Source organism: Thermobia domestica, chromosome 15 (genome assembly GCF_964235325.1).
Source record: "Thermobia domestica chromosome 15, izTheDome1.hap1.1, whole genome shotgun sequence".
Taxonomy (NCBI): Eukaryota; Metazoa; Arthropoda; class Insecta; order Zygentoma; family Lepismatidae; genus Thermobia; species Thermobia domestica.
In genome coordinates, this window is record NC_137468.1 from 39,324,331 (window position 1) to 39,347,522 (window position 23,192).

Consider the following 23,192-nt stretch of genomic DNA (forward strand, 5'->3'; position numbering starts at 1 on the left):
TCCCAATCAACTCCATGCTTAGAGTTGAAATCTGCCAATGATAGCATAAAGAACTAAATGACCAAATTCTTGTGATAAGAACATAAGCCTCCTTGCATCTCTAAAGTAGGGATAGATCTATTCATTTCTTTATGACAGAAATTCAAGTATTTTGTCGGAAGCAGCATTTCATGTATTGGCTCGCATTTCCTTTTTACTTTCCATGTCAGTTCCATATGGTGTCTCCTGCAAGTAGGCATTCTTTATTATTCACTTGATTGATGGAATTACGTATCCATTTTCTAATTAATTTCCAAATTTTTGGAAGCTGTTCAATGCATTTCAGTTGCTTTTGTTTCTATGTAGCTCACTAAGAAAAATAATTATTTCGTAATAATAGCTTTTATGCACTAAAAATCTATGCATATGTGGTGAACTGAAGTTAGCCTTCTTCTCCTCCACAAAATATCTCGACTTCTCCTACCTGTGTTAGTGTTTTCACTAACGGATTGCATAGCTTAACTATACTTTTTGATTTCATTAATTCAAAGTTCTGCGCACATCTATACAACTAAGTATTTGATTTGTTTAAATATGAAGCAGGTTCGGAAAGTAAGGTTCATTCAAAAAAATGTGTACTTGACAAAACTCACGTATCTACAATGCATTTGATGACGCTAGGGTTATTCTTCGACGTAATTGCCCTCATTGTCCAAACAATTGTTAAGCTGAGTACTAGCTTCGATATCCCACAATCCTAGGATTCTAGCACCTGCTGCTGGAACCACATTTCAACTTCGTTTTTGGACACTTCCGGAATTTATTTCATGTAATTATCTTTCTGTGAGACAACAAATTACACAAATACTTCTTCCATTCTTTGAAGATCTTAATCTGATACTACATAGGGTTTACCGTTCCTGTGTTTAACATTAACATCTGTCCTGTCTCCTGAGAATTCACATCACATATTACATATTATCCACTCATAAGTTTCCCCCAAAACAGAAACAAGTGCTATGTGAATATCCTCTGCACGTTTGGAGAAAACGGTGATGCAGCGCATTTGGCATTTGGTGGGATTCTGAATCGCGCAGCTCTTCTAAACACGTGCTACTCGCACTAGATCCTAGGGGCCGCGGTGGCTCAGTGGTAGAGCGTTCGCCTCTGGTGCTTGGGGTCCCGGGTTCGATCCCACCCCCGCCAAGTGAACTTTATGATGGACAAACACCGTGTGCGTGGGTTTTCTTGGGGTTCTCCCGTTTCCTCACACTTTCTTCATTCCACCATTTCATTCATTACTCATAATCACCGTCTTCTTTAGCCTAACCGGCATAACCGTTGGACGTAAAACTCAAAATTTCATTTCACTAGATCCTACGTTGTGACGAGGAACATTCACGAGAGGGAAGCAGAAGGCTGACGGTGAAAGCCAGTATTGCCAACTTACGCATAAAAATGCTACTTATTTGCCTACAGAAGTTGTAACTTACTTTACAGATGCGCCTCGTATATCAACGCTAGGAATTTGTATTTTGCAGTTCAGATGGAAGCAATTGGTCTTTCGCCTATGATCCAAGTTTTGGAAGAATTTGGAGGATGGCCTATAATCAAGAAATCTTGGGCTGTAGAGAATTTTGATTGGCAAAAAATGGTGGCTGATCTCAAGCGACGATTTTCAGTATCAGCGCTTCTCAACGTTTTCGTATATGTAGATGAAAAGAACACCAATCTTACAGTGATTACGGTAAGTATATTTTTGATTCAAATTTGTATGCTTATTTATAGACATTAAATTTTACGAATTGAAATAAATTGAAATTAAATCTTTTAATTGTACGTCCCACAGTTATGCCATTTAATCTAAAAGAGACGGGTGATTAATGAAAGTGAATGATTTTTAAAAAATGGTGGAATGAAAATATAGGTGGAAAGGGAGAACGTCCCGTGTGGAAAAAGTGGAAGCCCACGGACATACGTATGTTGTCCATTACAAACTTACTTGGCCTGCAATTAATTCACAGGCCACAAGTAGCAGTTTCACGTGTACAACATGTGAAGAAGTTTTGTTAGTATAGCGTGATATTTCTTCAATTAATATTGAAACCGCAAGTGCTAGAGATTACAGTGAAGATGAAATACACTCAGGAACCAGAACAAGTAATGACCATCTACCTAATATTTGGTATGTCCATGTTTGGCTTGCAGGACAGCAGAAATTCATTTTGAAACAGAAGCAATGAGACCTTGGTATGTGGCTAGAGGCATGCACTCCCAACTCAGTTAATTCCTGTAAATTTTGCGGAGGGGAGTAATGAGATCAAATCTGACGTTCAATGACAGCGCAAATATGTTGAATTGGGTTAAGATCGGGTGAGTTTGGAGGTCATTGTAGAAACTCAATTTCACCATTTTGATCCCCGAACCACTATCTCATAACGTTGGTCTTGTGAGAAGGAGTATTGTCCTACTGAAAGATGCTATTGCCAGCTGGAAAAGAGGGCGAACATGAATGAGTATACGTGATCAGCAATGACCTACCGCTAGCTATGAGCCATCATGGTGACATCCACACACACTACCGGGCCCATGGATGACCATGTGAAGGTTCCCTAAATCATAAAGGAGCCACCATCGACCTGTTATCATGCTACTGTGCAGGACTCGAGCAGTTATTCCCCTGGAAAGTGACGGGCTTTGATCCGTTCATACACTGAGAAAAAAAATTGTAGGTGGCGTACTTAAAAAGATAGGTTACATGCGTAATTCCTGTAGTTTTTGGACTTAACGTACAACAGACGTATAACTGAAAACGCATGTTTTGTAATACTTTCTGTATAAGTGTTCCATCTATACGTATTTTTCGTATGAAACAATGTAGGCGATCAGGATCTCACATAGAAATGGACGTGCATAACATATAGCTGACGAAGGTAACACAAGTATATGCATGTGATACACGGAAAACTGTTAGATGTCAGACCTCCTGCAACGGCATGATGTAACACCTAAGGGCAGTGCCTATGTAGCATACGGATGACGTATGCTCCGTACTGATTTCTATAATAAGCAAGAGGATACCGTATATTTGTACAATATACCGCTGTCCGCAGAACGGATTTTTCTCTGTGTAGATGTGTAGGCAGTATCATGTTTCATCGGAGCACGCAACGTTGTGCCATTGCGCGGCGGTGTGTGTGTGCCCATTGCAATCGCTATTGATGATTCATGCGGTTAACATTGGTGCATGTTTAGAATGTCGGCTGCGGAGATTCATATTTAACATTGTCTTCTGAATTGTATGCTCAGACACACTCGTGATTTGCATACTGTTAAAGTCTGCTACTGATTGTGTGACAGTTTGCGCCATATCCAGTTGTGAGCTCGATACTCTACGACATCCGACATCTTAATCAGATGTCGCTGCCCCCATGTCTTGTAGTTTGGTGCTGGTTTCACTGTCTTTTTCCTCACCTTTGCAAGACACTACCCACTACTGCTGAGTGAACACCCGACAAGTAACGCTGTTTATGAGAGCCTCATTTCCAGCCGTCTGGCCCCCTATCGAACTCTTAATATATCGCCTGCTTCCCATGTACTAAACACAAATATTCTACTGACTGATTGAGTGAGATTGTTGTCACTGTTTGACGAGCAGTTATGCTATGTCCCGAGCCTCTTACGTGAGTCCAATAACTCCGTTCAAAAGGTAGCGAGTGATCATAATGTTTAAGGCTGTCAGTGTATATATTTTTGGGGCGCTTAATTTGTGGAGAAAACCGCTTCTCGCCATCTAAACGGCGTGACAAACATCTTGGCATTTGAAGGAGGCACTCCAAGTTCCCTTTAAATTCTGCTAGCAAATGAGAGGTCAGCAGTATTGCCAGGTTTATTTTGCACACATCCACGTCTATTCCCTCTCACCTGATCGCGCTGTAGTTTGTCTGCTTGGCCATAGCCACACCCCTTTACCACTTGGCAACGTCGCTTCAGAGCTTGCGTTTTATTCGTTTAGCTGAAATGCCAAGATGTTTGTCACAGGCTTTAGTACTATTTTTACTATATAATGATCAACATTAAAACTGGAAGTCATTTATTTGTAGCACTTCCGGTTTAAATAGAGGGCTACGATAGAATATGGTACCCATTTTTTGAATGCTAATTTGTTTCCAAAGAAAAGCTCTCTGTCGGAATCTCTAAGCGTTTATCTTCTATATAGAACAATAACAAAACCGAAATTTCTAGTGGATTTCTATCACGTATGGTTTTAGTCGAGATCAGTCATCATGTGACGCACACACTTTTAATGCCGACCAAAGCAATTGTTCTATTTTAAGCATTGTATAACGTTATTTCAAGGATCTTTTTTTCCTTTCTTCTTGCTCCTCTTGTAGGTTGCAGTCAAGTTCTAGTATTAAATCAGTTGAACTACACAGACCATTAAGTTATATGTAAATGTAAAAAAAAAAAAAAAAAAAATAGTTTCATCAACGTTTAACAAAAAGAAAATCCAAAAAGATGATGCATATTAATCGATATATCTGACAGAAATGAAGAAAATTACATGTGAAATCTTTCTGTTTAACGTCCCAGAGTTATGCTGTTTGGGCTAAGGGAGGCGATGATTATGGCAAGTGAATGATAATGGAAGAATTAGTGGAATGCGAATGTGGGAGGAAACGGGAGTACCCTGAGAAAACCCATACACACGATGTTGTACACCACAAACTTACTTGGATGAGAATCGAACCAGGGACCCCATGCACCGGCGATAAGACTTCTATCACTGAGCTTCCGTGTCCCCCCCCCCCACAAAATTATATAGATTACAGGAAAAGCTCATGCATGTAGTTTTCGAGAATACGAAAAAAAAAGGACAATTAATTTGTAAACCTATAAATTGATGATTAATGACAATCATGCCACTTATTGATTTGAAACAGATACCGAGAAATAATCTCAATAATCATTACGACACTTGTAAGATGACAGTACGTGTTATAGTTCATATGAGATACAACCAGTGCCGGATTTAGCTTTGATGGGGCCCTAAGCTATTGAAAAGGGCTCTTTGTACGTCAAGCTTTATGGGCCCTTTATGCGTCAAGCTTCCATTTTCAGCGACAAGATGTCGCCTTTTTTAGGTTTGAATATATGCTATATGCTAATTTATAGACCTAATGGACATCCAAATGGAAGCAAGGGCCCATTACAAGCAGGACTGAGAAACGGGAATTCCATAATAAGCGGACGTGGATAATAGGAGACTTATTACAAGTGGGGCTGAGAATTAGAGCCCTATTACTTGCTTCATAAAACCCTAGTACATAACAATACAAAACATCACTCTTGTATGTGCGTTTTATCTTATTTGGTTTTTCTTGTTATTTGGAAATTACATTACAATCAGTTTTTTTTCTTTAAATTTTTTGAGCCACCAAGCGAGGGGAGCCCTAAGCTATAGCTTGTTTAGCTTATACATAAATCTGGCACTGGATATAACCTGAAATTATCATTAACTCGAAAAGCTTAATTTCTGTTTAATTAAAATATTGCTCACAGATAAGGCATATATCAGTCAATAAATTAGGACTACATTCAGCTTCAAAAAAAAAAAAAAAAAAATGGGGGTAAGTTCTGGTATGTAGATTCTCAAAAATAAAAAACGAACTTTTGTGGCTCACAAACATCGCCGTCTTTATTTTCTGGGTATTTTTAAGTTTTATCCCATTGTCGTCATTTCAGTATTTCACTATTCCATTAGTTCCGGTGCATAATTGTACGAGGGCTATCCAGAAAGTAGATTACGTTTTGGAATAAAAAATCAACAAAGTATAGGAAACAAATTTTATTATATACAGATGAAAGCCACACACAAATACTACTTTTCGACATAGTCACCATTCAAATTAAGGCATTTATCGTAGCGATGTACGAGCTTGGAAATTCCTTCGTCGAAAAATTCGGCCGCCTGCGACTTCAACGACTTCGTTACCTCTTCTTGCAGCTGTTCGTCGTCATCAAAACGCTGCATAGCCAGCCACTTCTTCATTGCTGGGAATAGGTGGAAGTCGCTCGGTGCCAGGTCGGGACTGTACGGCGGATGAGGAAACAACTCCCACTGAAAAGATTCAAGAACTTCACGCGTGACATTTGCCGTGTGGGGCCGGGCGTTGTCGTGAATCAACAAGATCTTAGAGCTCAACATTCCTCTGCGCTTGTTTTGAATTGCTCTTCTGAGGTTTTGCAGAGTTTGGCAATACCTTTGAGCGTTTATTGTAGTGCCTCTTTCCAGGAAGTCCACCAAAATCACACCTTTTCTGTCCCAAAAAACAGTCGCCATCATCTTCCTTGCCGACATTGTTTGCATGCATTTCTTGGGTTTTTGGGGAGAACCTGTGTGCCCCCACTGCATTGATTGCAATTTCGTTTCACAGTTCACGTGTTTCACCCATGTTTCGTCACCAGTAACGATGCGATCGAGTAAAGAGTCACCATCCTTATTGTAGGCGTCCAAAAAGTGCAACGCTGCAGCCATTCGCTGATTTTTGTGGTCCTCTGTCAAGATTTTTGGAATCCATCTTGCACAAAACTTGTGGTAACCAAGCTTTTCGCTGATGATTTCGTGCAACAAACTTCGCGAAATTTGTGGAAAACTCAAAGAAAGTTCCGTTATTGTGAACTTTCGATTTTCACGGACTTTAACATCGACTTTTTCGACAAGTTCGGCAGTCACTTTGCTGGGTCTCCCACTTCGATCTTCGTCGTGAACATTGGTTCGGCAATTTTTAAATCTTATGACCCACTGTCGCACTCCACCTTCAGTGATAATGTTGTCCCCATACACTTCACACAGCTGCCGATAGATTTCTATCGGTTTACAGTTTTTTGCTGTCAGAAACCTTATTACTGCACGCACCTCGCAGCTCGCGGGATTTTCAATTAACGCAGACATTTCAAACCGTCACAGTATCTTAACGGAGCACAGCACGAACCTCTCACTAGCACGGCTAGATGCCGACTGAGCTGCGCAACGCTCTGACCCCAAGATGGCCGCGCTAGCCCCGCCCCTAGCGGACACAGACGAAAACGTAATCTACTTTCTGGATAGCCCTCGTAGAACGTTGAACTGCAAATAATCCGCCTTATGCACAGTCGTTTTGACGTATGATTAGTGTCATACTAAAAGCCTGACTACTGCAAGAAACATATGTTAGTCGAACCCTTTAGTATAGCACCAATCATGCTTCAGAACGACTATGCATAAGGCCCAATATATTTTGCGTGTTCCCGTTTTACTGTAGTACCTTCTAAAACCAAGACGAACTTGAAGTGATTGCTACCCACTTACTCTTGATTATCTCTTTAGTTTGATTGAGTGTTACGAAATTATTCCTAACCTGTAATTGTACAAATTTGTAAAGTACAAAAAGTCGTAATATATTCTGTTTACTTGTACAAAACACACTTGCAAGAGAACTATCTGCTATACGGTATTTAATAAGTTGATCCGTAGTAATATTTTATTCAAATATCTGTTATATGTAGGAGACAAAAATCTGTATAATATTAACGCAAATATCTTGTATAATATACATTGAAATTATATAAAGCTATACTGTTTTATTTGTAGATAAATAACTATTTTTACCTAAATGCTTTTATGTTGCTTTTCCACTTGTAGCTTGATCAGACGACACTGGCTCTACCGCGAGCAATGCTTGTCCAGCCAGACATCTATCGGAAACAGGTGAAAGCCTATTGGAAGTGGATTACATCCGCTGCACATGAGTTTTATTTGTTTCAACGCACTGAGCCTCCAATCCAATTCATTTTCAAAGAAGCTCTGGATGTGATTGAATTCGAAATAGAACTTGCTAGGGTAAGTAACACTAAATTCTTCCCAAGTCAATCCAAGGCCGGCCCTGGGCATTTTGCCGCCCAGTGCAGGGGCACAATTTGCCTTCTCCTCCAATTTCTCCAGAAACAACAAATCTTAAAAGCCCCTATTTTAAAGTATGCTACCTCATCATGAACTACGAATGGGAGGGAAAGTGCACTCGCACTCACAAAGGCCTAAACACTACAAATACAATCTCATTGTGTCTGTAGCTCCTTTTATCTTTATTTCTTGATTTTCCTTCTACATCTGTTAAAATTAAAAAAAAAAACTTGTTTCCACCTTCAATGATAAGGAACTTTTTGTGACAAAGACAAGACTAGTTTGCATATCAAAATTGTGGTAACTAACTAAATGAGACAGGTGTTCGCTACTGTTCGAGGATTGAGTTCTTGTACTTGACAACAATCAAGCAATTCATGCTGGGCGTAATTGACCATTTGCTTTCTATGACCTTAAACTAATGCAACCTAAACATAATTTATGAATGTAGTATTCAAATATATAAGGTCAGCTTAGTAAATTTAACTACCATCATGAAGTCAGTTTCCAACGAGAAATATTTAATTTAAATAATATAAATATGACATATTTTACCGCCCCTCAAAACTTATCGCCCCGTGCAAATGCACAAGTTGCACATGGTATAGCCGGTCCTGACTTAATCTGTGATACATATTTAGGAATTTTAGATGAAACATTTTGGCTAAAAAGTTGCATTTAAAAAAAATAAGTGCATATTTCAAGTGTAAATATTATTACGAACAGTATCAAACTTAATGGTCATATAATTATATAAGTACTCTAATTTCATTAATGTATTGAAGAGTCTACATTAAACAAATCCTGGTATATAATGTCAGTAACATCAAAAGTCAAAGTAAAAAATGTTAAAACTACTATCATTTCGCATTTCAACCTTTTTTTCAGTGAGGTTTCATCTCATTAAATAAGACTCGTGGTCAGTGTACGCAGCTTCGGCACAAGTTGGTGAAATAAAATGAACTTTGAATTGATTTTTAAAATATAAAGACGTCAGGTTATTTTCACTGTAATTTCCTAAATTTTTATTGAACAAAACCTAAAATTGAGATTTTGCTTGTCCCATATCAAATGTGTTTAGCAATGTTGGCCAAAAGGAAGCGACAAAAACATTAAAATAATAATAATTATAAACGAATCTCTAAAACATTTGAAAATACCTGTAAAACGAGTGAAAACTGAAAGTGAAAATGAGTCAAATGACTTGCAATTTATATAAATTCTTTTTATATTGAAACACAGAAAATAATGGAATCGATCTCCAGGTTATTTAAGGAAATAATGTCACAAATAATGTCGCTTTCTAATATGAATTATTCTTATATAATGTTGGCTCACATTGGATGAAGTAATTTTGTTTTCACGGTATGAAAGTGGAATATCGAAATTAATTTAAATGCAAATATCCAATGGATACTTAACAGCCATTAAAAATTTACAGTGGGTCCTGATATCTATTAAAAAGCTCGGATGGGTACTGAGTATTAATTTAAAAGTTTTAATGGCTCCTGAGTATTCATCAAAAATTACCAATTGAAGACCTGAATTGCAGAACATTCCAAGTCCACCGGAGTATTTTTTGTTTGTTTGTTTGTTTGTTTGTTTTTAGAAGAAAGACAAGAAGATTATACTTAGCATGCTATTTTGTTTAGCTGACATTATTTTGTATTTTGTTTTTTTTAAAAAGTTTTGATTTGGACTTACGTATTATGCAAGTGAATAGCCCTTAAAACATAGATGCCAATATCAAAAACAAAAAAACGCAAAATACGAAGGAAAAGAGTGGGCTTGAGATATTTTGCAATTCAGGTCTTCAATTGGTACTGAGTGTTCATTAAAAATCTCCAATCGATGTCTAGTGTGTACATTAAAAATATCGAATGAGCGCTGGGTATCCACTACAAATCACCAATAGGTGTTTAAGTCTCAGAGTATCCTGTAGTTGGCACCTATAGACTACATACCATTTTTTGTAAGTAGACACACACCCAACAAAAGTGATAAGCCTAATTTACACATAGTGTAACATCCCATGATATTCCCCTGTCAAGCTCCGTCCGTGCTACGCCGCGACCATTCACACATACCATGCCGTGCCTTGCAATGCCGTACTATTGCTTTCTACCTACACCATTGCCCTTGGTTCTGGTCAACTTCGTGTCGCTTCGTGTGTTCCGAAGAAAGCCGAAGTATAGCGACCGACAAGCCACGACCTGTTCGGTTTCTCTTCAAGGCATCCTGTCGAGGCACGGCACATCAGAAATTACAAAAGACAACCTAATGAATTTTCAATGTAAAAGTCTGAAAAGTAACTTTATGAACCACGGCACGGACAAGGCATAGCATGGAAATGGCACACTATGTGTGAATTACCCAGTACCCTTCAATATCTTAATTAGCGGTGACAGGTGCAGCTTATTAGTAAGTGCAGGTGCGTTATAATGAAATGTTCTTAGGGAAAATTCGGAAAGTTCAATATCAGGGCCATAAGTAGATAGGGTGAAAACAAAGAATGATAGGAAATAATGGGCATTCAATTATTGTAACGTAAGAAAATAAAAGTGGCAGCATTATTACATTTGCTCCTAACCACTTTTTTTTTTTTTTTTTTTTTTTAACTTCAAAGTGCTCGAGGAGAATTCTGTCTCCTTTAGTCGGACGCTGTACTATTTACGGACTATTTCAAAAGTATGTTTCTTTAAAATAAAAATATGTACTCCTAGCCTTAGTAATGAGTAATCGTCTTAATATCAAACGAATGCAAATCCCTATACTAAAAGATTCCTAGGTATGTTACCTTTCTGTATAGATCATTTACTAGTGAATACCCAAATTTAGATATTTTGGAATTATTCGCAATAGGAAAATATCTTCAATTTGCATCACAGTTCTCTAATGTAAGTACCGATGATTCAAATTATACTTTCAACATTATAAAACGACAATTCGTGAATTAATTGGAATTATCTTTAGGTTTTTTATTCTAGATAACCACAAGAAGTGAGTTACGACGAAATAACTCCAGGATGTACAATCCAATGCCGCTGCAAAAACTCCAAACGTTGACGGATGAAGTGTACACAAAGCATAATACTTCCAAGGTTTGTTTCACTTGTACAAATTAAAAAGTGTCTCGTTTTATTAATTACTTGGAAATTCACAAAAAAAGATTTGGAAATTCACAAAAAAAGATTTATTTCTAAAGCTCATTGTTATTAGGACCAAAGGGCACATAATCGATCTTTTTATCTTTCACTCTGCCATAATATAAAGGTTTATAGGTAAGCTTGCAGGAGGAACTTATTTTGAGAAGGGAAAAAATTCCACAATTATTAATTTTAAAATAGAAGTACAGTACAACCCCTCAAATCCGAACCCCGGAAATCCGAAAACCCGGCAAATCCGAACACGTTTTCAGGAAAAAAAAATTAACTACAGCTAGAAAATGAAAAAACAAAAAAGATTTAATCACACAAATTTAGTTTTTTTTTAAGGTTTTAACATTTTTAGACTTAATGCTTATTCAAAACGTTATAAAATACAGTTAAGTTTAGATAAAATAGGAAATAGTTTACGTCTACTTACGTATTTCAAAAAGTCCAAAACAATAAAATCATTTTAGGCTAACTGGATTACGATTCACATGAAAAATTACAACACAAGATTAAACAAACACTGATTTTTCACTTGAAGTCAGTTATCTTTATCTGTCGAAGATTAGAAATTCAGTGACGAAATAAGTACGTAATATTATTTCCCGGGTAATCCGAACCCCCCGAAATCCGAACAGGCTTCAGCCCCAATTAGTTCGGATTTGAGGGGTTGTACTGTAAAAGCAAGAAGCGTTTGACTTCGAAAGCTTCTTAAGTTGTGTCGTTTTGGAAAATATTCCTTAACACAAATATGACGACCAAGGGTGCCCATGTTGTGGTTTCCAAGGGGGGGGGACAAGTATAAGCGACGTTTCAAAAATAGTTTCAAATTTTGCTGTAACTAATGTAAAAAAATCTATTGGATTTTCGATATTCTGAAGTACAATTTCCTCTAGGGGGGCAAGCGCCCCCCCTTGCCCCCCATGAAGGGCGCCCTTGATGACGACCGTATGCTCCCTTTTGAATGAAACATAAACGTTTGAGAGTCACGGTGGCTCAGTGGTAGAGGGCATAACATCTGGTGTGTGGGGGCTCTGGTTCGATCTTCGGCCAAGTAAGTTTGTGGTGGACAACATCGTGTCCGTGAGTTTTCTTGAGGTACTCCTATTTCCTCCCACTTTCCCATTCCACCAATTCTTCAATCATCATTCACTTGCTTTAATCAATGTCTCCGTTAGTCTAAAGAACATACTCATGGAATGTTAAACATAAATGACAACTCTTTATCACCATCTCTAAAATTAACCACCTCAAAATAAATATTTATTACGGCAAGGTAGTCAGTCTCTTTTTAATCTTAACGTTTTCTTTTCTCGTCAAGATTTAAGTTTTTGTCAACAGATTACGATTGTCTTTACTGAGACGAGCCACTGGTAATTAAAACCACATTCTTCAAAGATATTTTAAGTTAGCTTTAATATTTATTTCTTTTATTGAATCCTACATGCTTTCAAGATTTTGTGGCTATAATAGGTATTTATTCCTATGACATTCATTTAATTCTCCAATACTCATTGACACTTGTTCAGCTTTTATGATGATATTACTTTTATTTCAAATGAATACTTGAAAGTAGGAATATATGTGCTCTTCTTAAAATACGTTCAAATTAATATGAAATCAGGTTCACTATCCTTGATTGTAACTAATTTAATTATGTCATAGACAGACAAGTTTTAAGTCCAAACAGTGTTGCCACACTTGGTACTATTGTACCAAATTCAGCCCTTTTTGTCATTCATCGGCCCGTTGGTACCACGATGGTTTTTTTCAGCCCCTTTTGTGAAAAAGTTGGTACAATTCTACCCAATTCAGCACCATTTAAGAAATATTTGTCACATTTTCAAAAGTGTCAGTAAGAGAAGACTTTTCCTACATCCCGAAATAATAGGTAACATTCTGACTTAAAATTATTAATAATATGTTGTGATGTCTTTCAGCAAAGGTTCTAGGACTTTGGCCTGGTTTTAAATTTACTTATTTATTCTTTTTACAAATTTCCGTTACTTACCTTATATTCTTCTTAAAGTCTATTATCCTCCTTCGGTCGTGAAAGAAGCTAGAATAAGGTGAAATTATTTATATGTATATTTTTAATATTTTATTATAACGTACTGTTTACACACGAACTCGGAGATGATTGATTTGTTCCTCGTTTTATTTATTTTTTTCATACAATGACCATAATACCGTTTTGGTTTATTAGTCAGTGTCAAACAGAGGCGCGTTTGGTTTCCTTACAATAGATACCGAAGATGATAACTGTTCGTCCTCTTAATTTGCGGCCTCTATTATACTTCCTACATGTGAGAAAAGTTTTCGATGTGTGTGTGAGTGAGTGTTCTACGATTTTTCGACGTCCTCCTATTGAGATGTTTTTAAAAAAGTAATGTTTTAAAAGAGCACTTTCTTGATTTGGACTCTTGGTAGAGGGTAAAGGGGAGTGTTCTAGAACTTTACCTCTTTTAGTTTCGTGTTATAGAGCTATGTATAACACTGGTATAAAATAATGAATTCAGCCCTTTTTGTTTCAATTTGGTACTATTTTTCAGCCCACTCCAGAGCTAGGACTGTGGCAACACTGAGTCCAAATAATAAACTGTAGCAAAGACAGTGGAAAGGATCATGCGATGTATCTCTATGGGATACGGATAGCCACTCATCGTTTAGATGTTGAGAAAATGACGTCATTAACAAATTCAGACGCAGATAATTGCTCTAGAAATCTATTGCGGACACAGAATTCTAAAACTCACAAACATGTATGGGACATAGAATATAGATAGCACGTTAAAGTCCACGTTATCTGCTAAATTATTAACAGATTTGACTCCATTAACGAACCCGACTGAAGTAATCGATCTAACTAACTATTGCAAAAAATAAAAATTCACTTACATGCATGGAATATGGGCTATAAGTGGCCACCGTTAAAGTCGCCGTTACCCGTTAATATGGTAACGGGTTGACTCAATTAATGAGCTCGGCCAAGGTCATTGGTCTAACTGTTTATTGCAAAAAATAATTCAAAAATTCGCTCCAGGTATGGGATATGAGGTATAGGTAGCCACCGTTAATGTTAACGGATTGAGTCCATTAACGAGCTTGCTCGAGACCATCGCTCTTGTATTGTTTTTTTTAAATTCAAAACCACTTCACGCATGGGATATGGGCTATAGATAACCACGGTTAAACTAGCCGTTAGCCGTTAGTCCATTAATGGATTGACTCTATTAATAAACTAGTATGTGATCATCTCTCTAGCTGTTTTATTTAAAAAAGAATTCAAAACTTCGCTCCATCCATGGGATATGGGCTATAGTTAGCCCCCGTTAAAGTGACCACTAACCGTTAATATGTTAACGGATCGATTCTACTAACAAATTCAGACGAGCTAATAGCTATATCTACCTATTCCAAAAACACAGTTTGATTTGCTTACATGTATGATATATCAGTTTACAGATAGCCAGCAATTCAAGTCGCCGTTATCCGTTAATCCGTTAATGGACTGACTCCATTAATAAACTAATCCGAAAGCATACATTTCGCACATTTCCTGCCAGCAAATCTATCTATGATATCACTAAAGTTTAGCTGACGAGCTAAAGTAGACTTCATTGTGAGAGTTCGCAAGTCGGATAATCCTTGTTGAGTCATCGATGATCGAAGGACATTCTTTACTCTTGCAAGTGCACTAAACGATCTTTCAGCTTCCGCCACAGACAATGGTAGAGTACAAAAAAATACGAAGAGCAATAGCAACGTTCGGAAAAATGTTTACTATATTTTGGTCGAGAACTGTGTTGAGCAACTGAAATGGTGTCAGAGCAGCACTGAAGTTGGCAGATTGAATCATTTGTAGATGAACAATTTCATTAGATAATGATATTATCTGATACATCATCGCTATATAATTCTAACCGAGTTCTTATTTTTCCCTCAAGCTCATCATTGCTCAAGGTTACTTCCACAACAAACCGAATTTCGTGTTTGGATTATGTATTGCCTTATAGCGGCATTGTAGATCGACTGTAATACAATCCAGAATTTAAAAAAAATGGCTACGAAAATTTCTTTGGGGTTCTTTCTTTCTTGTTCTTCAACAGTTCCGTCTGCTAGAGACCTGCACGGGCCGAATTTTTCGGCCCGAGCCCAATCCAGCCCGAATGTGCTTAGGCCCAGCCCAGCCCGAGCCCGAAAAGTTTTGGAGATTTTCGGCCAGAGCTCGGCCCGGCCCGATAGGTTCTTTAAAATTCTTGGCCCAAGCCCGGCCCGGGCCCGATAAATTTTAAAAGTTTCATTTTGTAACATTTTTCACGGGCACACTTCTTCAACGTTTGCCTTTATTCTAATTATCGTTTAATGAAAGTCAATAATTATTGCAATTAATCGGCCCAAGCCCGGCCCGACCTGAAGAGAAATCAGTGTCGGCTCGCCCAAGCCCGGCCCGGCCTAAAGAAATAACAGAATCGGCCCGTGAAGGTCTGTACCGTCTGCTAAACGTTTCTTGACTATGCGCTTTTCTGGAAAATCTGAAATCGTTCCTAGATTTCTGCTCACAAGTTTACATTCTTGTAAAATGTTTTCCCATTACTGCGTGGTAGTATTAGATCTTTTACCAAACTTGTGATATTGTCAACTTCGACATCCAAAGTAATTTCTTTGATGGCTGCAGGGACGGATCCAGGGCCGATTTCCCGGGGGGCGGTGGGTAGTCATACTGTCAGTTAGAGCTACTTTTAAGAGCTCCAAACTCTGGGATAGGTTTTATTTATATATATATATATATATATATATATATATATATATATAAAATAAAAAAGTTCCCTCTTCTGGGGGACGATCACCCCGATCCCCCCCTAGATCCGCCCCTGGATGGCTGTCAGTGTTATAAACCATATTGATGACACAAGTATACATTCAAACGTGTTCAGGTAACTTTCAATTCCGTTTATGTCATACAGAGTTTCAATACTCAGTTTGAGCTCCTTCAGATCCCTGATACATTCTTTATTCCCAAAAATGAGTCGCAAATGGTTTCCCGCATATTACGCTTGCAGACCAACGTACTGTATATCTGACAAGCTTTGAAGAGAGCATCCAATAACTTTCTTAATTAAATCCCATTTCTGAGGACTAGAACTGATTATACAAGTTTTGATGTATACCAAATAAAACTAATAGCTTCAGAACAATTTTCAGCTGCCTCAACATCACAAAAATTTAAGGTATGGCAGGGGTGCCCACAAGGGGGGGACTATGACGCAAACTGCGTCATTGAAATATTTGGGGGGTAAAAATCTATATAAACATGTTTGAGAGGGTGTAAAAATTAATCGAAAAGATTTTTTTTTCATGGAAAACCACCTACGGATAGGCAATTGAGGGGGGGTGCGTCATGGACATGAGGGGGGGTGGGCACCACTGGGTATGGCACGCATAAAGAGAGAATATACCTAAGGCTAGAGGAGTTTTCTTAAGTATCCAACTTTGCGCACCCTTGTACTGTCCACTCATATTACTTCCATTGTCATAGCCTTGATCTTCAGCCACTAAGCGGGATGTTATTCTTTTCTAGAGTAACGCAAATCAAGGGCGCCGATTTCTCTGTAAATTTGGGGAGGGGCCCATTCAGATGCAGAAGGTGTATATATATATATATATGAGGATTTTAAGACAAATTACATTCAAATTATGCCAAATATTGTATACTCTTAAATACAATAGGGAGGTCCACATTATCTTTGGGGGGGCGGCCCCCAGGATCGGCGCCCTTGGCGCAAATAACATCTACTGCTGCATCTCCAGTTTTCTCATGACAATCCACAAGGGCTAGGAAACGTTCTTGAATTTTATATTTCTGTTTCTGTTGTTCATCAATCATCAAACTCGGAAACTGTAAAATAAAAACTATCTGTTCAAAATGTGTGGAATCACAGGTTGCATTATTATAGAGTATTATTTGGAAGCTTGTCTCTCTTTCAAAATAGTTTGAAGTACATGATCTGCACAACGCTGAATGAATTGATTCTGTGTCTCTGGTGACAAAATTATGTACTTGTAGTCGACGATGGCCCATCTGTGACACTTTTACATTTATCAAATTTTCTTGTAGCATTGGGTCATAGTGGCTTACTAATTCCAAAATGCTTTAAAAGTTACCATTTTTTTTGGAACACCTGTAAGAAGGTTATCACTCTTAACGGTAATCCTCTCTCCCCCAAGAAAAGAATAACGTCCAAAAGTCTGGTTAAAATTTGTCTCTACCTTGCACTTGTACTTTTAATGTTTTCAAAAAGGATCATGTCAATAGTGGTCTCATTATTGACCAATTTAGGAAGCTAACCATTTCCATTCCATAGACTCAGTGTTTGCGTTTTGCATTTCTGTTGCACACTGTACTACTGCTTCCTCTTTCTTCCCGGAAGGAAAATCTTTTCTTTTAATAGAGGAAGTGATTTAAAGTATCTTTTTCTGTATTTTGTGCACACATATAGCAAAAGAATCAAGAACTAATAAACCATCTAACAATCAAACATAATCTTATATATAAAAGAGAACGTACAAATCCTTTGTTCCCTCATCACGCTAATACGGCTGAACCAATTTCTTTCATTTTTGGGGTGTTATTAGGATTTGGACCCTAGATGGTTTTTATCATATCACTTTAATTTTTAATTACCAGTGTCTTGAGATAATTGACCATTCAAGTGTCCATAACGTACAAATCCTTTGTTAGTTCATCATAGGTAAAAATAAACGTATTTATATGCAACCCGCATGACCGTGTCACTCGGCGGGTTAACATAAATGACAGGCGATATAATGTTAACATTTACTGCAAGCATATTTCACGGGTATTAAACACATGAGATATGGAGTTGTGCATTTAAATTTTCATTTCAACCCAGCGAAGCGGGTAATATATGCTAGTAGATAAATAAATATTAAACGATATCGAGATAAACATGATTTTAAAAGTACGGAAAATATTTGTAGCAATTTTTTTCTTTAGCACAACGGTTATAACACTTTCTATATTCGCCGGGCCCCTCAGCAGTTCGGGCCCCGGGGAAAAAGCCCCGACTCCCCCGCCCTCTCTTTGGGCCTGTGGGAGGAGCATAAGTTTCCTAAGTTAAAAGTCTACAATTTCTTTTTCTTTTTTTAAAGTGACTTTCAAATGGTTGAAGTCAACGCTGGCAGTTTAAATATCATTATTCAAAGGACTAAGGTCGCTTAGTAACGGAAAATAAGTCAAGGCATTTTTAAAAGTCATGTTTCACATATACCTAACTTCTTGTTCATCTCAACCATAGGTTGGTGGGGAACATGGACATTTAAAAACTTTTTTTCTTCTTTGGGAGAGCTGTTTTATTCTTTGATAAAGGCTTTTCTTTGTAACTGCATCTAGATATTCTATCCTTGGTCTTCTTCTTCTTCCTAGTTTTCCTTTTGCCTTTTCCTCTATCAACATGGTGATCCAGTCGAGGTGCCGAATAAGATAGTCAAGTATGCTGTTTCTCCTTTTTCCTATTATCTTCATGATTTGCCGTCTTCATTAGCTTCCTTTAGTAGGCCTACGTCTTCATTCCTTTTCCTTTCGGTCCATGACATGCGCAGCATTCTGCACCAACACCACATTTCAAATGCTTCCAGCTTGGATATTTCAGCTTTTCTCATTGTCTACGTCTCTGATCCGTACAGCGCCATGCTCCATACCAGTGTCTTAATAAATCGTTTACGAACGTCCAGCGACACATTTCTTGATCTTAGTAGTCCTCTTTTCCTATTGAATGCTTCTTTAGCCTGTGCCATTCTGGAACTTACGTCTTTTTCACTTCTTCCTTCCGAGGATATTAGACTTCCTAAATAAGGGAACGCCTTAACCTGATCGATTTTCTCCTCTAGCCATACATTTGTTCCTTCCTGTGCTCTTCTGCGCTTTTATCATTTTGGTTTTCTTCTTATTTATCTTCATTTTACGTTTTTTTTCTTTCTTTTTCAGTTGGTCGTTCAAGTTTGAAAGTGCTTCCTGCAAGTCCTTTTCGTTCTCCGCTATCAATGTTATTAATCAGCAAACCTTATTGTACTGAAGACCTGACCATTTACTTTTACGCTTTTCTCGTTTTTATGAAAGAATTCTTTCATAGCCTCTTCTATATAGACGTTGAACACGAGAGGTGAAAGTCCACATCCTCGCCTCACTCCTTTACTTATATCTAACTAGAATACGTCATTTTATGTTCTGTAAGGTATGTTCTTGCAGACGAATGGTACATATAGGTCTATCATTAAAACTCTAATGTAAAGAGTAATGCCAAGACGGAATTTGATTAATTATGGTTATAAAATCTCCTTATGAACAGGTTGAGTTGAGTTGATTTTAAGTTTAACGTCCCGTTCAGCAGCGAGGCTATATGAGACGTGGATCTACTGATTAACGTGGAATCCGAACCACATGAGCTCCCGCCGGGAATCGAACCCTTATGAACAGGGTTTACCATATTTCTGTTTTTCGAAATTCCAGGTACTTTCGTGGAAGGTTCACCTTCTCTCCGTCAATTGATCAGAACTATAAATTGTGTACGTAGCTTTTAATGTAAAAGTATCTTATATGAAAATAATACTTTAGAACAAGGTTTCTCAAGTGGGGGGTCGCGAAGATAAGCGAAAGAGATAAATATAATTAGAATCTAATACAGGAAAATATTTTTAAATATAATTTTGAATTTTGTTCTGATAGGCATATTTTTTATTTTTACATGCTGTTAAGAACAACAAAAAATAGGTCTACTAAATATTTTTAACAAATCAGAGTTGTTTAAAAATCAATTTAAATGAAAGAGGTACGATATGAAACTAATGAGAACTGCATATTGAAATACCAAAAAAGTACAAATGCAACAAGCTAATGAGATACCTGAGCATGGTGTGATTTCACTAGTTCAACAATGTCCGGTTCAATCTTCGTGGCGCACACTATCAAGTCATTTAAAATACTCAATAGCTTTTTAAAGAACTCTCCAAGTTTTTTTTTTTTTAATCAAAATTAGAAATCACTTTATTTTTTATCATATGACCCAAAATTAAGGGAGTTATGAAGTTTTAAAATTTTCAAATATCCTCCATTTTGAAACAGTATGATGGATCGGATTCGATATTTATAATATGAATGAACTGACCAAATTTGGTTTTCATCCATTCGCTTTTAGGGAAGTTACTGTATCCACTATATACAAGAAATGGATTCTATTATTATAGAAATGGATGGATATCGTGAGAGTTTCGCAATGGGTGTATTAAAGATTCCACACAAGCTTGTTACATACCAATAATTATAAGGAGGTCGCTGGTAACAGGATGTGATAAAATGGGGGTCGTAATAGGAATTAGATTGAGAACCACTGTTTTAGAAAACTGCGATGAGGATAAAGGACCTCAAAAATGGAGAAATTTTCACGTCCGAAAACCGAGACACCAGGACAAGAATCTTCAAACTGAGACAGCCCCAGTCAAAACGAGATGTATGGTAAGCCTGTGAGTCACGAGTATAAAGCAATATTTACGCATTGCGATTTTCGCACGATCCCTATGCACGATATAAATAATTCATTTTCCGTTTTTATTCTACTTGTACTCGTATGACTTAAAGAGAAAATTTTAAAAGGTTTGCTAATACACATAGCACTCAGGATTGTCACCAACAACACTCCTTCCACCTACGGTACAAAGCTTTAAATACCTCCACCCAAGCATCTTCCTCCATCTGAAGATTTTTTAAAAAAATAATCAGGTACGTATCCCATAGATACGGACGTATTTTTACTTACTTAAACAATTTTTCTATGTCTAATTCATCCATATTTACTTTTATTTCGCACCAAGTCTAATATAAACACTGTGGACACTGCATACCTCACGAAACAGTTGCCTTGGGCGACAGTAGTGCGCCCAAGCAGTAAGAAACCTAGAACTGAATATAGAGGGGGAAAACATAGTATCAAGTTACGAATGACAAGACCTCGTTCAATAATTGATTTTATTTAACATAAAGCCAGAGAACAATATGGCGATAGGTGCACTAACAAAATCACGTGACAAACAGCATACACCAAAATATTCTCATTGTCCTTCACACGGATTACCCTTTCCTTCGAGTGTAGGTTGTGCGATTCGTTCTTGACTCGAAGAACCGTGCCGTAGTACATAAATAACACAATTTAACTCAATGTTTCTTGATTCGCAAAGGCGTAAAGCCGATCAGTTTGTTGCTTAAGTTACCCATTTGTCCTATTATAATTATCGAATTCAGTACACGAAGCACACCTCAACAAAGGTTTGCTCAATGTTCCGTTAAGGGGGTCCAGTGTCTTTGACACCACTTCTTTCTATTGATTTTCGTAGTTCTGGACCCCCTTAACGGAACATGGACCCAAAGGTTTCTTGACGTGACATTAGCACCATGCAAGTCAATAAGTTAGCAATAAATTCGTGTTGGTGAGGTGAGATGTCCTTAGAAATCATTTTGTATTAACCATCGTTTAATTTATGGATTGCAATGCTATGCAAACAAGCGATTATAACTGCTATGCCGATTATAACAAACAAAAACAGCACAAATTTTATGTTACGTTGACGTAAATTACTATGGAATAAAGCCCCTTGAGTCGCAAAAATCTGAAGACCTTCACCTTCATATTTGATCATGTTCCTTAAGTGCAGTTATCTTCCAACTAAAACTGGATAAAAGGGGCCATGTCACAAAGCGGAGACCATCTGCTGGTTCTTGTCAAGAAATTCGAACAAGAAGAATGTTATAGTCGTAAAAGGTCTTATTTTATTTCTTGAATCACTCTCGTATATACCTTCAACTGCGCATTAAATCAATTGTTTTAACAAACTGAGTTAATATTATAAGCATTAATACTAAGTACGCTATTTGCTATTTGTACGTATTTTGTTCCCTTTCTAAGACCTTAGTGCATTCTGCAGATCCAATGGAAACAGCTTCTAGAGAACCTCGCAGCTTCAAGTGGCGTAAGCATACAACCAGACCAAAGAATTGTAGTGGTGGAAATGGAGTACCTTTTCAAGTTAATTGTTTTGTTGGACAAGACGCCACTACGAACAATAGGTATGTAGGTAGTAGTGTGGAATTAATCAGTAGCGTGTAGCCAATATTTCAGCAAGAGAGAGTTCAAGGTACCAAATTCACTTGGTTTCAGAATTTTTTGTGTATAAATATCAATCTAAACACAACAACACACTGGGCAAGGCTATATAATAAAAATATATAAACACACAATCATGTACACAGTAGCTGTGTTTTCATCAGACTTCCACTCCTTCTGGTTGCTTCAGAGTTGGTCATCTCTTATATGCTTCCCGGAGATCAACTTTTAATTGAAGACTCGCTGTAGAAGACAATATAAGTATCAAAAACAAAAGTTACTGTAACAATAGAGAGAAAAGATAGTAAATTGTACCCATGCGTCACAAAATAGAAAATTCTATTGCTTAGCAGCAAAATTTTAAAATTTACAGGAAAGATATGAATAATTTGATCGTTTGTGTGCTTGATAATATATATGAGTCTCGAAAAATCTGTTTATTTGTTATACATAAGGGTTATAAACATGGGACTATACGGCGAGCGGAGGGAACTACTTGGCGCAAGGTAACCGAACAGTTGCATTGTGGGAAAGAAACGAGCATTTATGTTATCAACATGGCGAATGTACAAGGGCAATGAACTAACAGTTTTAACATTTGTGAAGCAATACTTTGATAACGAGCAAAATCTTTTAAAAGTTTGTGGAGCAAAATCTTTTAAAAGTTTGTGAAGAGCACGGATTAATGAACCTAATAACAAATTGCAGAAAGTGTGCAAAGGAGATAACAGCGAAAAAACGTGGCGAAAGCGGACGCCCAACTTCGGAATAAATGCCTTGCTTAAAAATAGAACCTAGCATATAACGAAACATGAAAATCTAACTAAGGCATAAACGTATTTTAAAAAAAATAAAATAAGTGAAACAATTCCAAGGCGGCACTTACTTTGTTTTCTACAGTGGGTCTTCAATTAGGCTTCGCTCCTTCATTAAAAGTAACATTTA

General features: G+C 37.3%; 1 protein-coding gene across 1 annotated transcript in view; it reads left to right on the plus strand.

Moving 5' to 3' along the window:
- Positions 1–23,192, plus strand: part of LOC145670982 (neprilysin-1-like) — an 89,865-nt gene that overhangs the window by 31,153 nt on the left and 35,520 nt on the right. The window contains exons 6-9 of the mRNA XM_081739610.1: positions 1,521–1,726; positions 7,664–7,861; positions 10,909–11,022; positions 22,069–22,210. Coding sequence (XP_081595736.1) covers positions 1,521–1,726; positions 7,664–7,861; positions 10,909–11,022; positions 22,069–22,210 — 660 coding nt within the window. The remainder of the gene's footprint in view (positions 1–1,520; positions 1,727–7,663; positions 7,862–10,908; positions 11,023–22,068; positions 22,211–23,192) is intronic.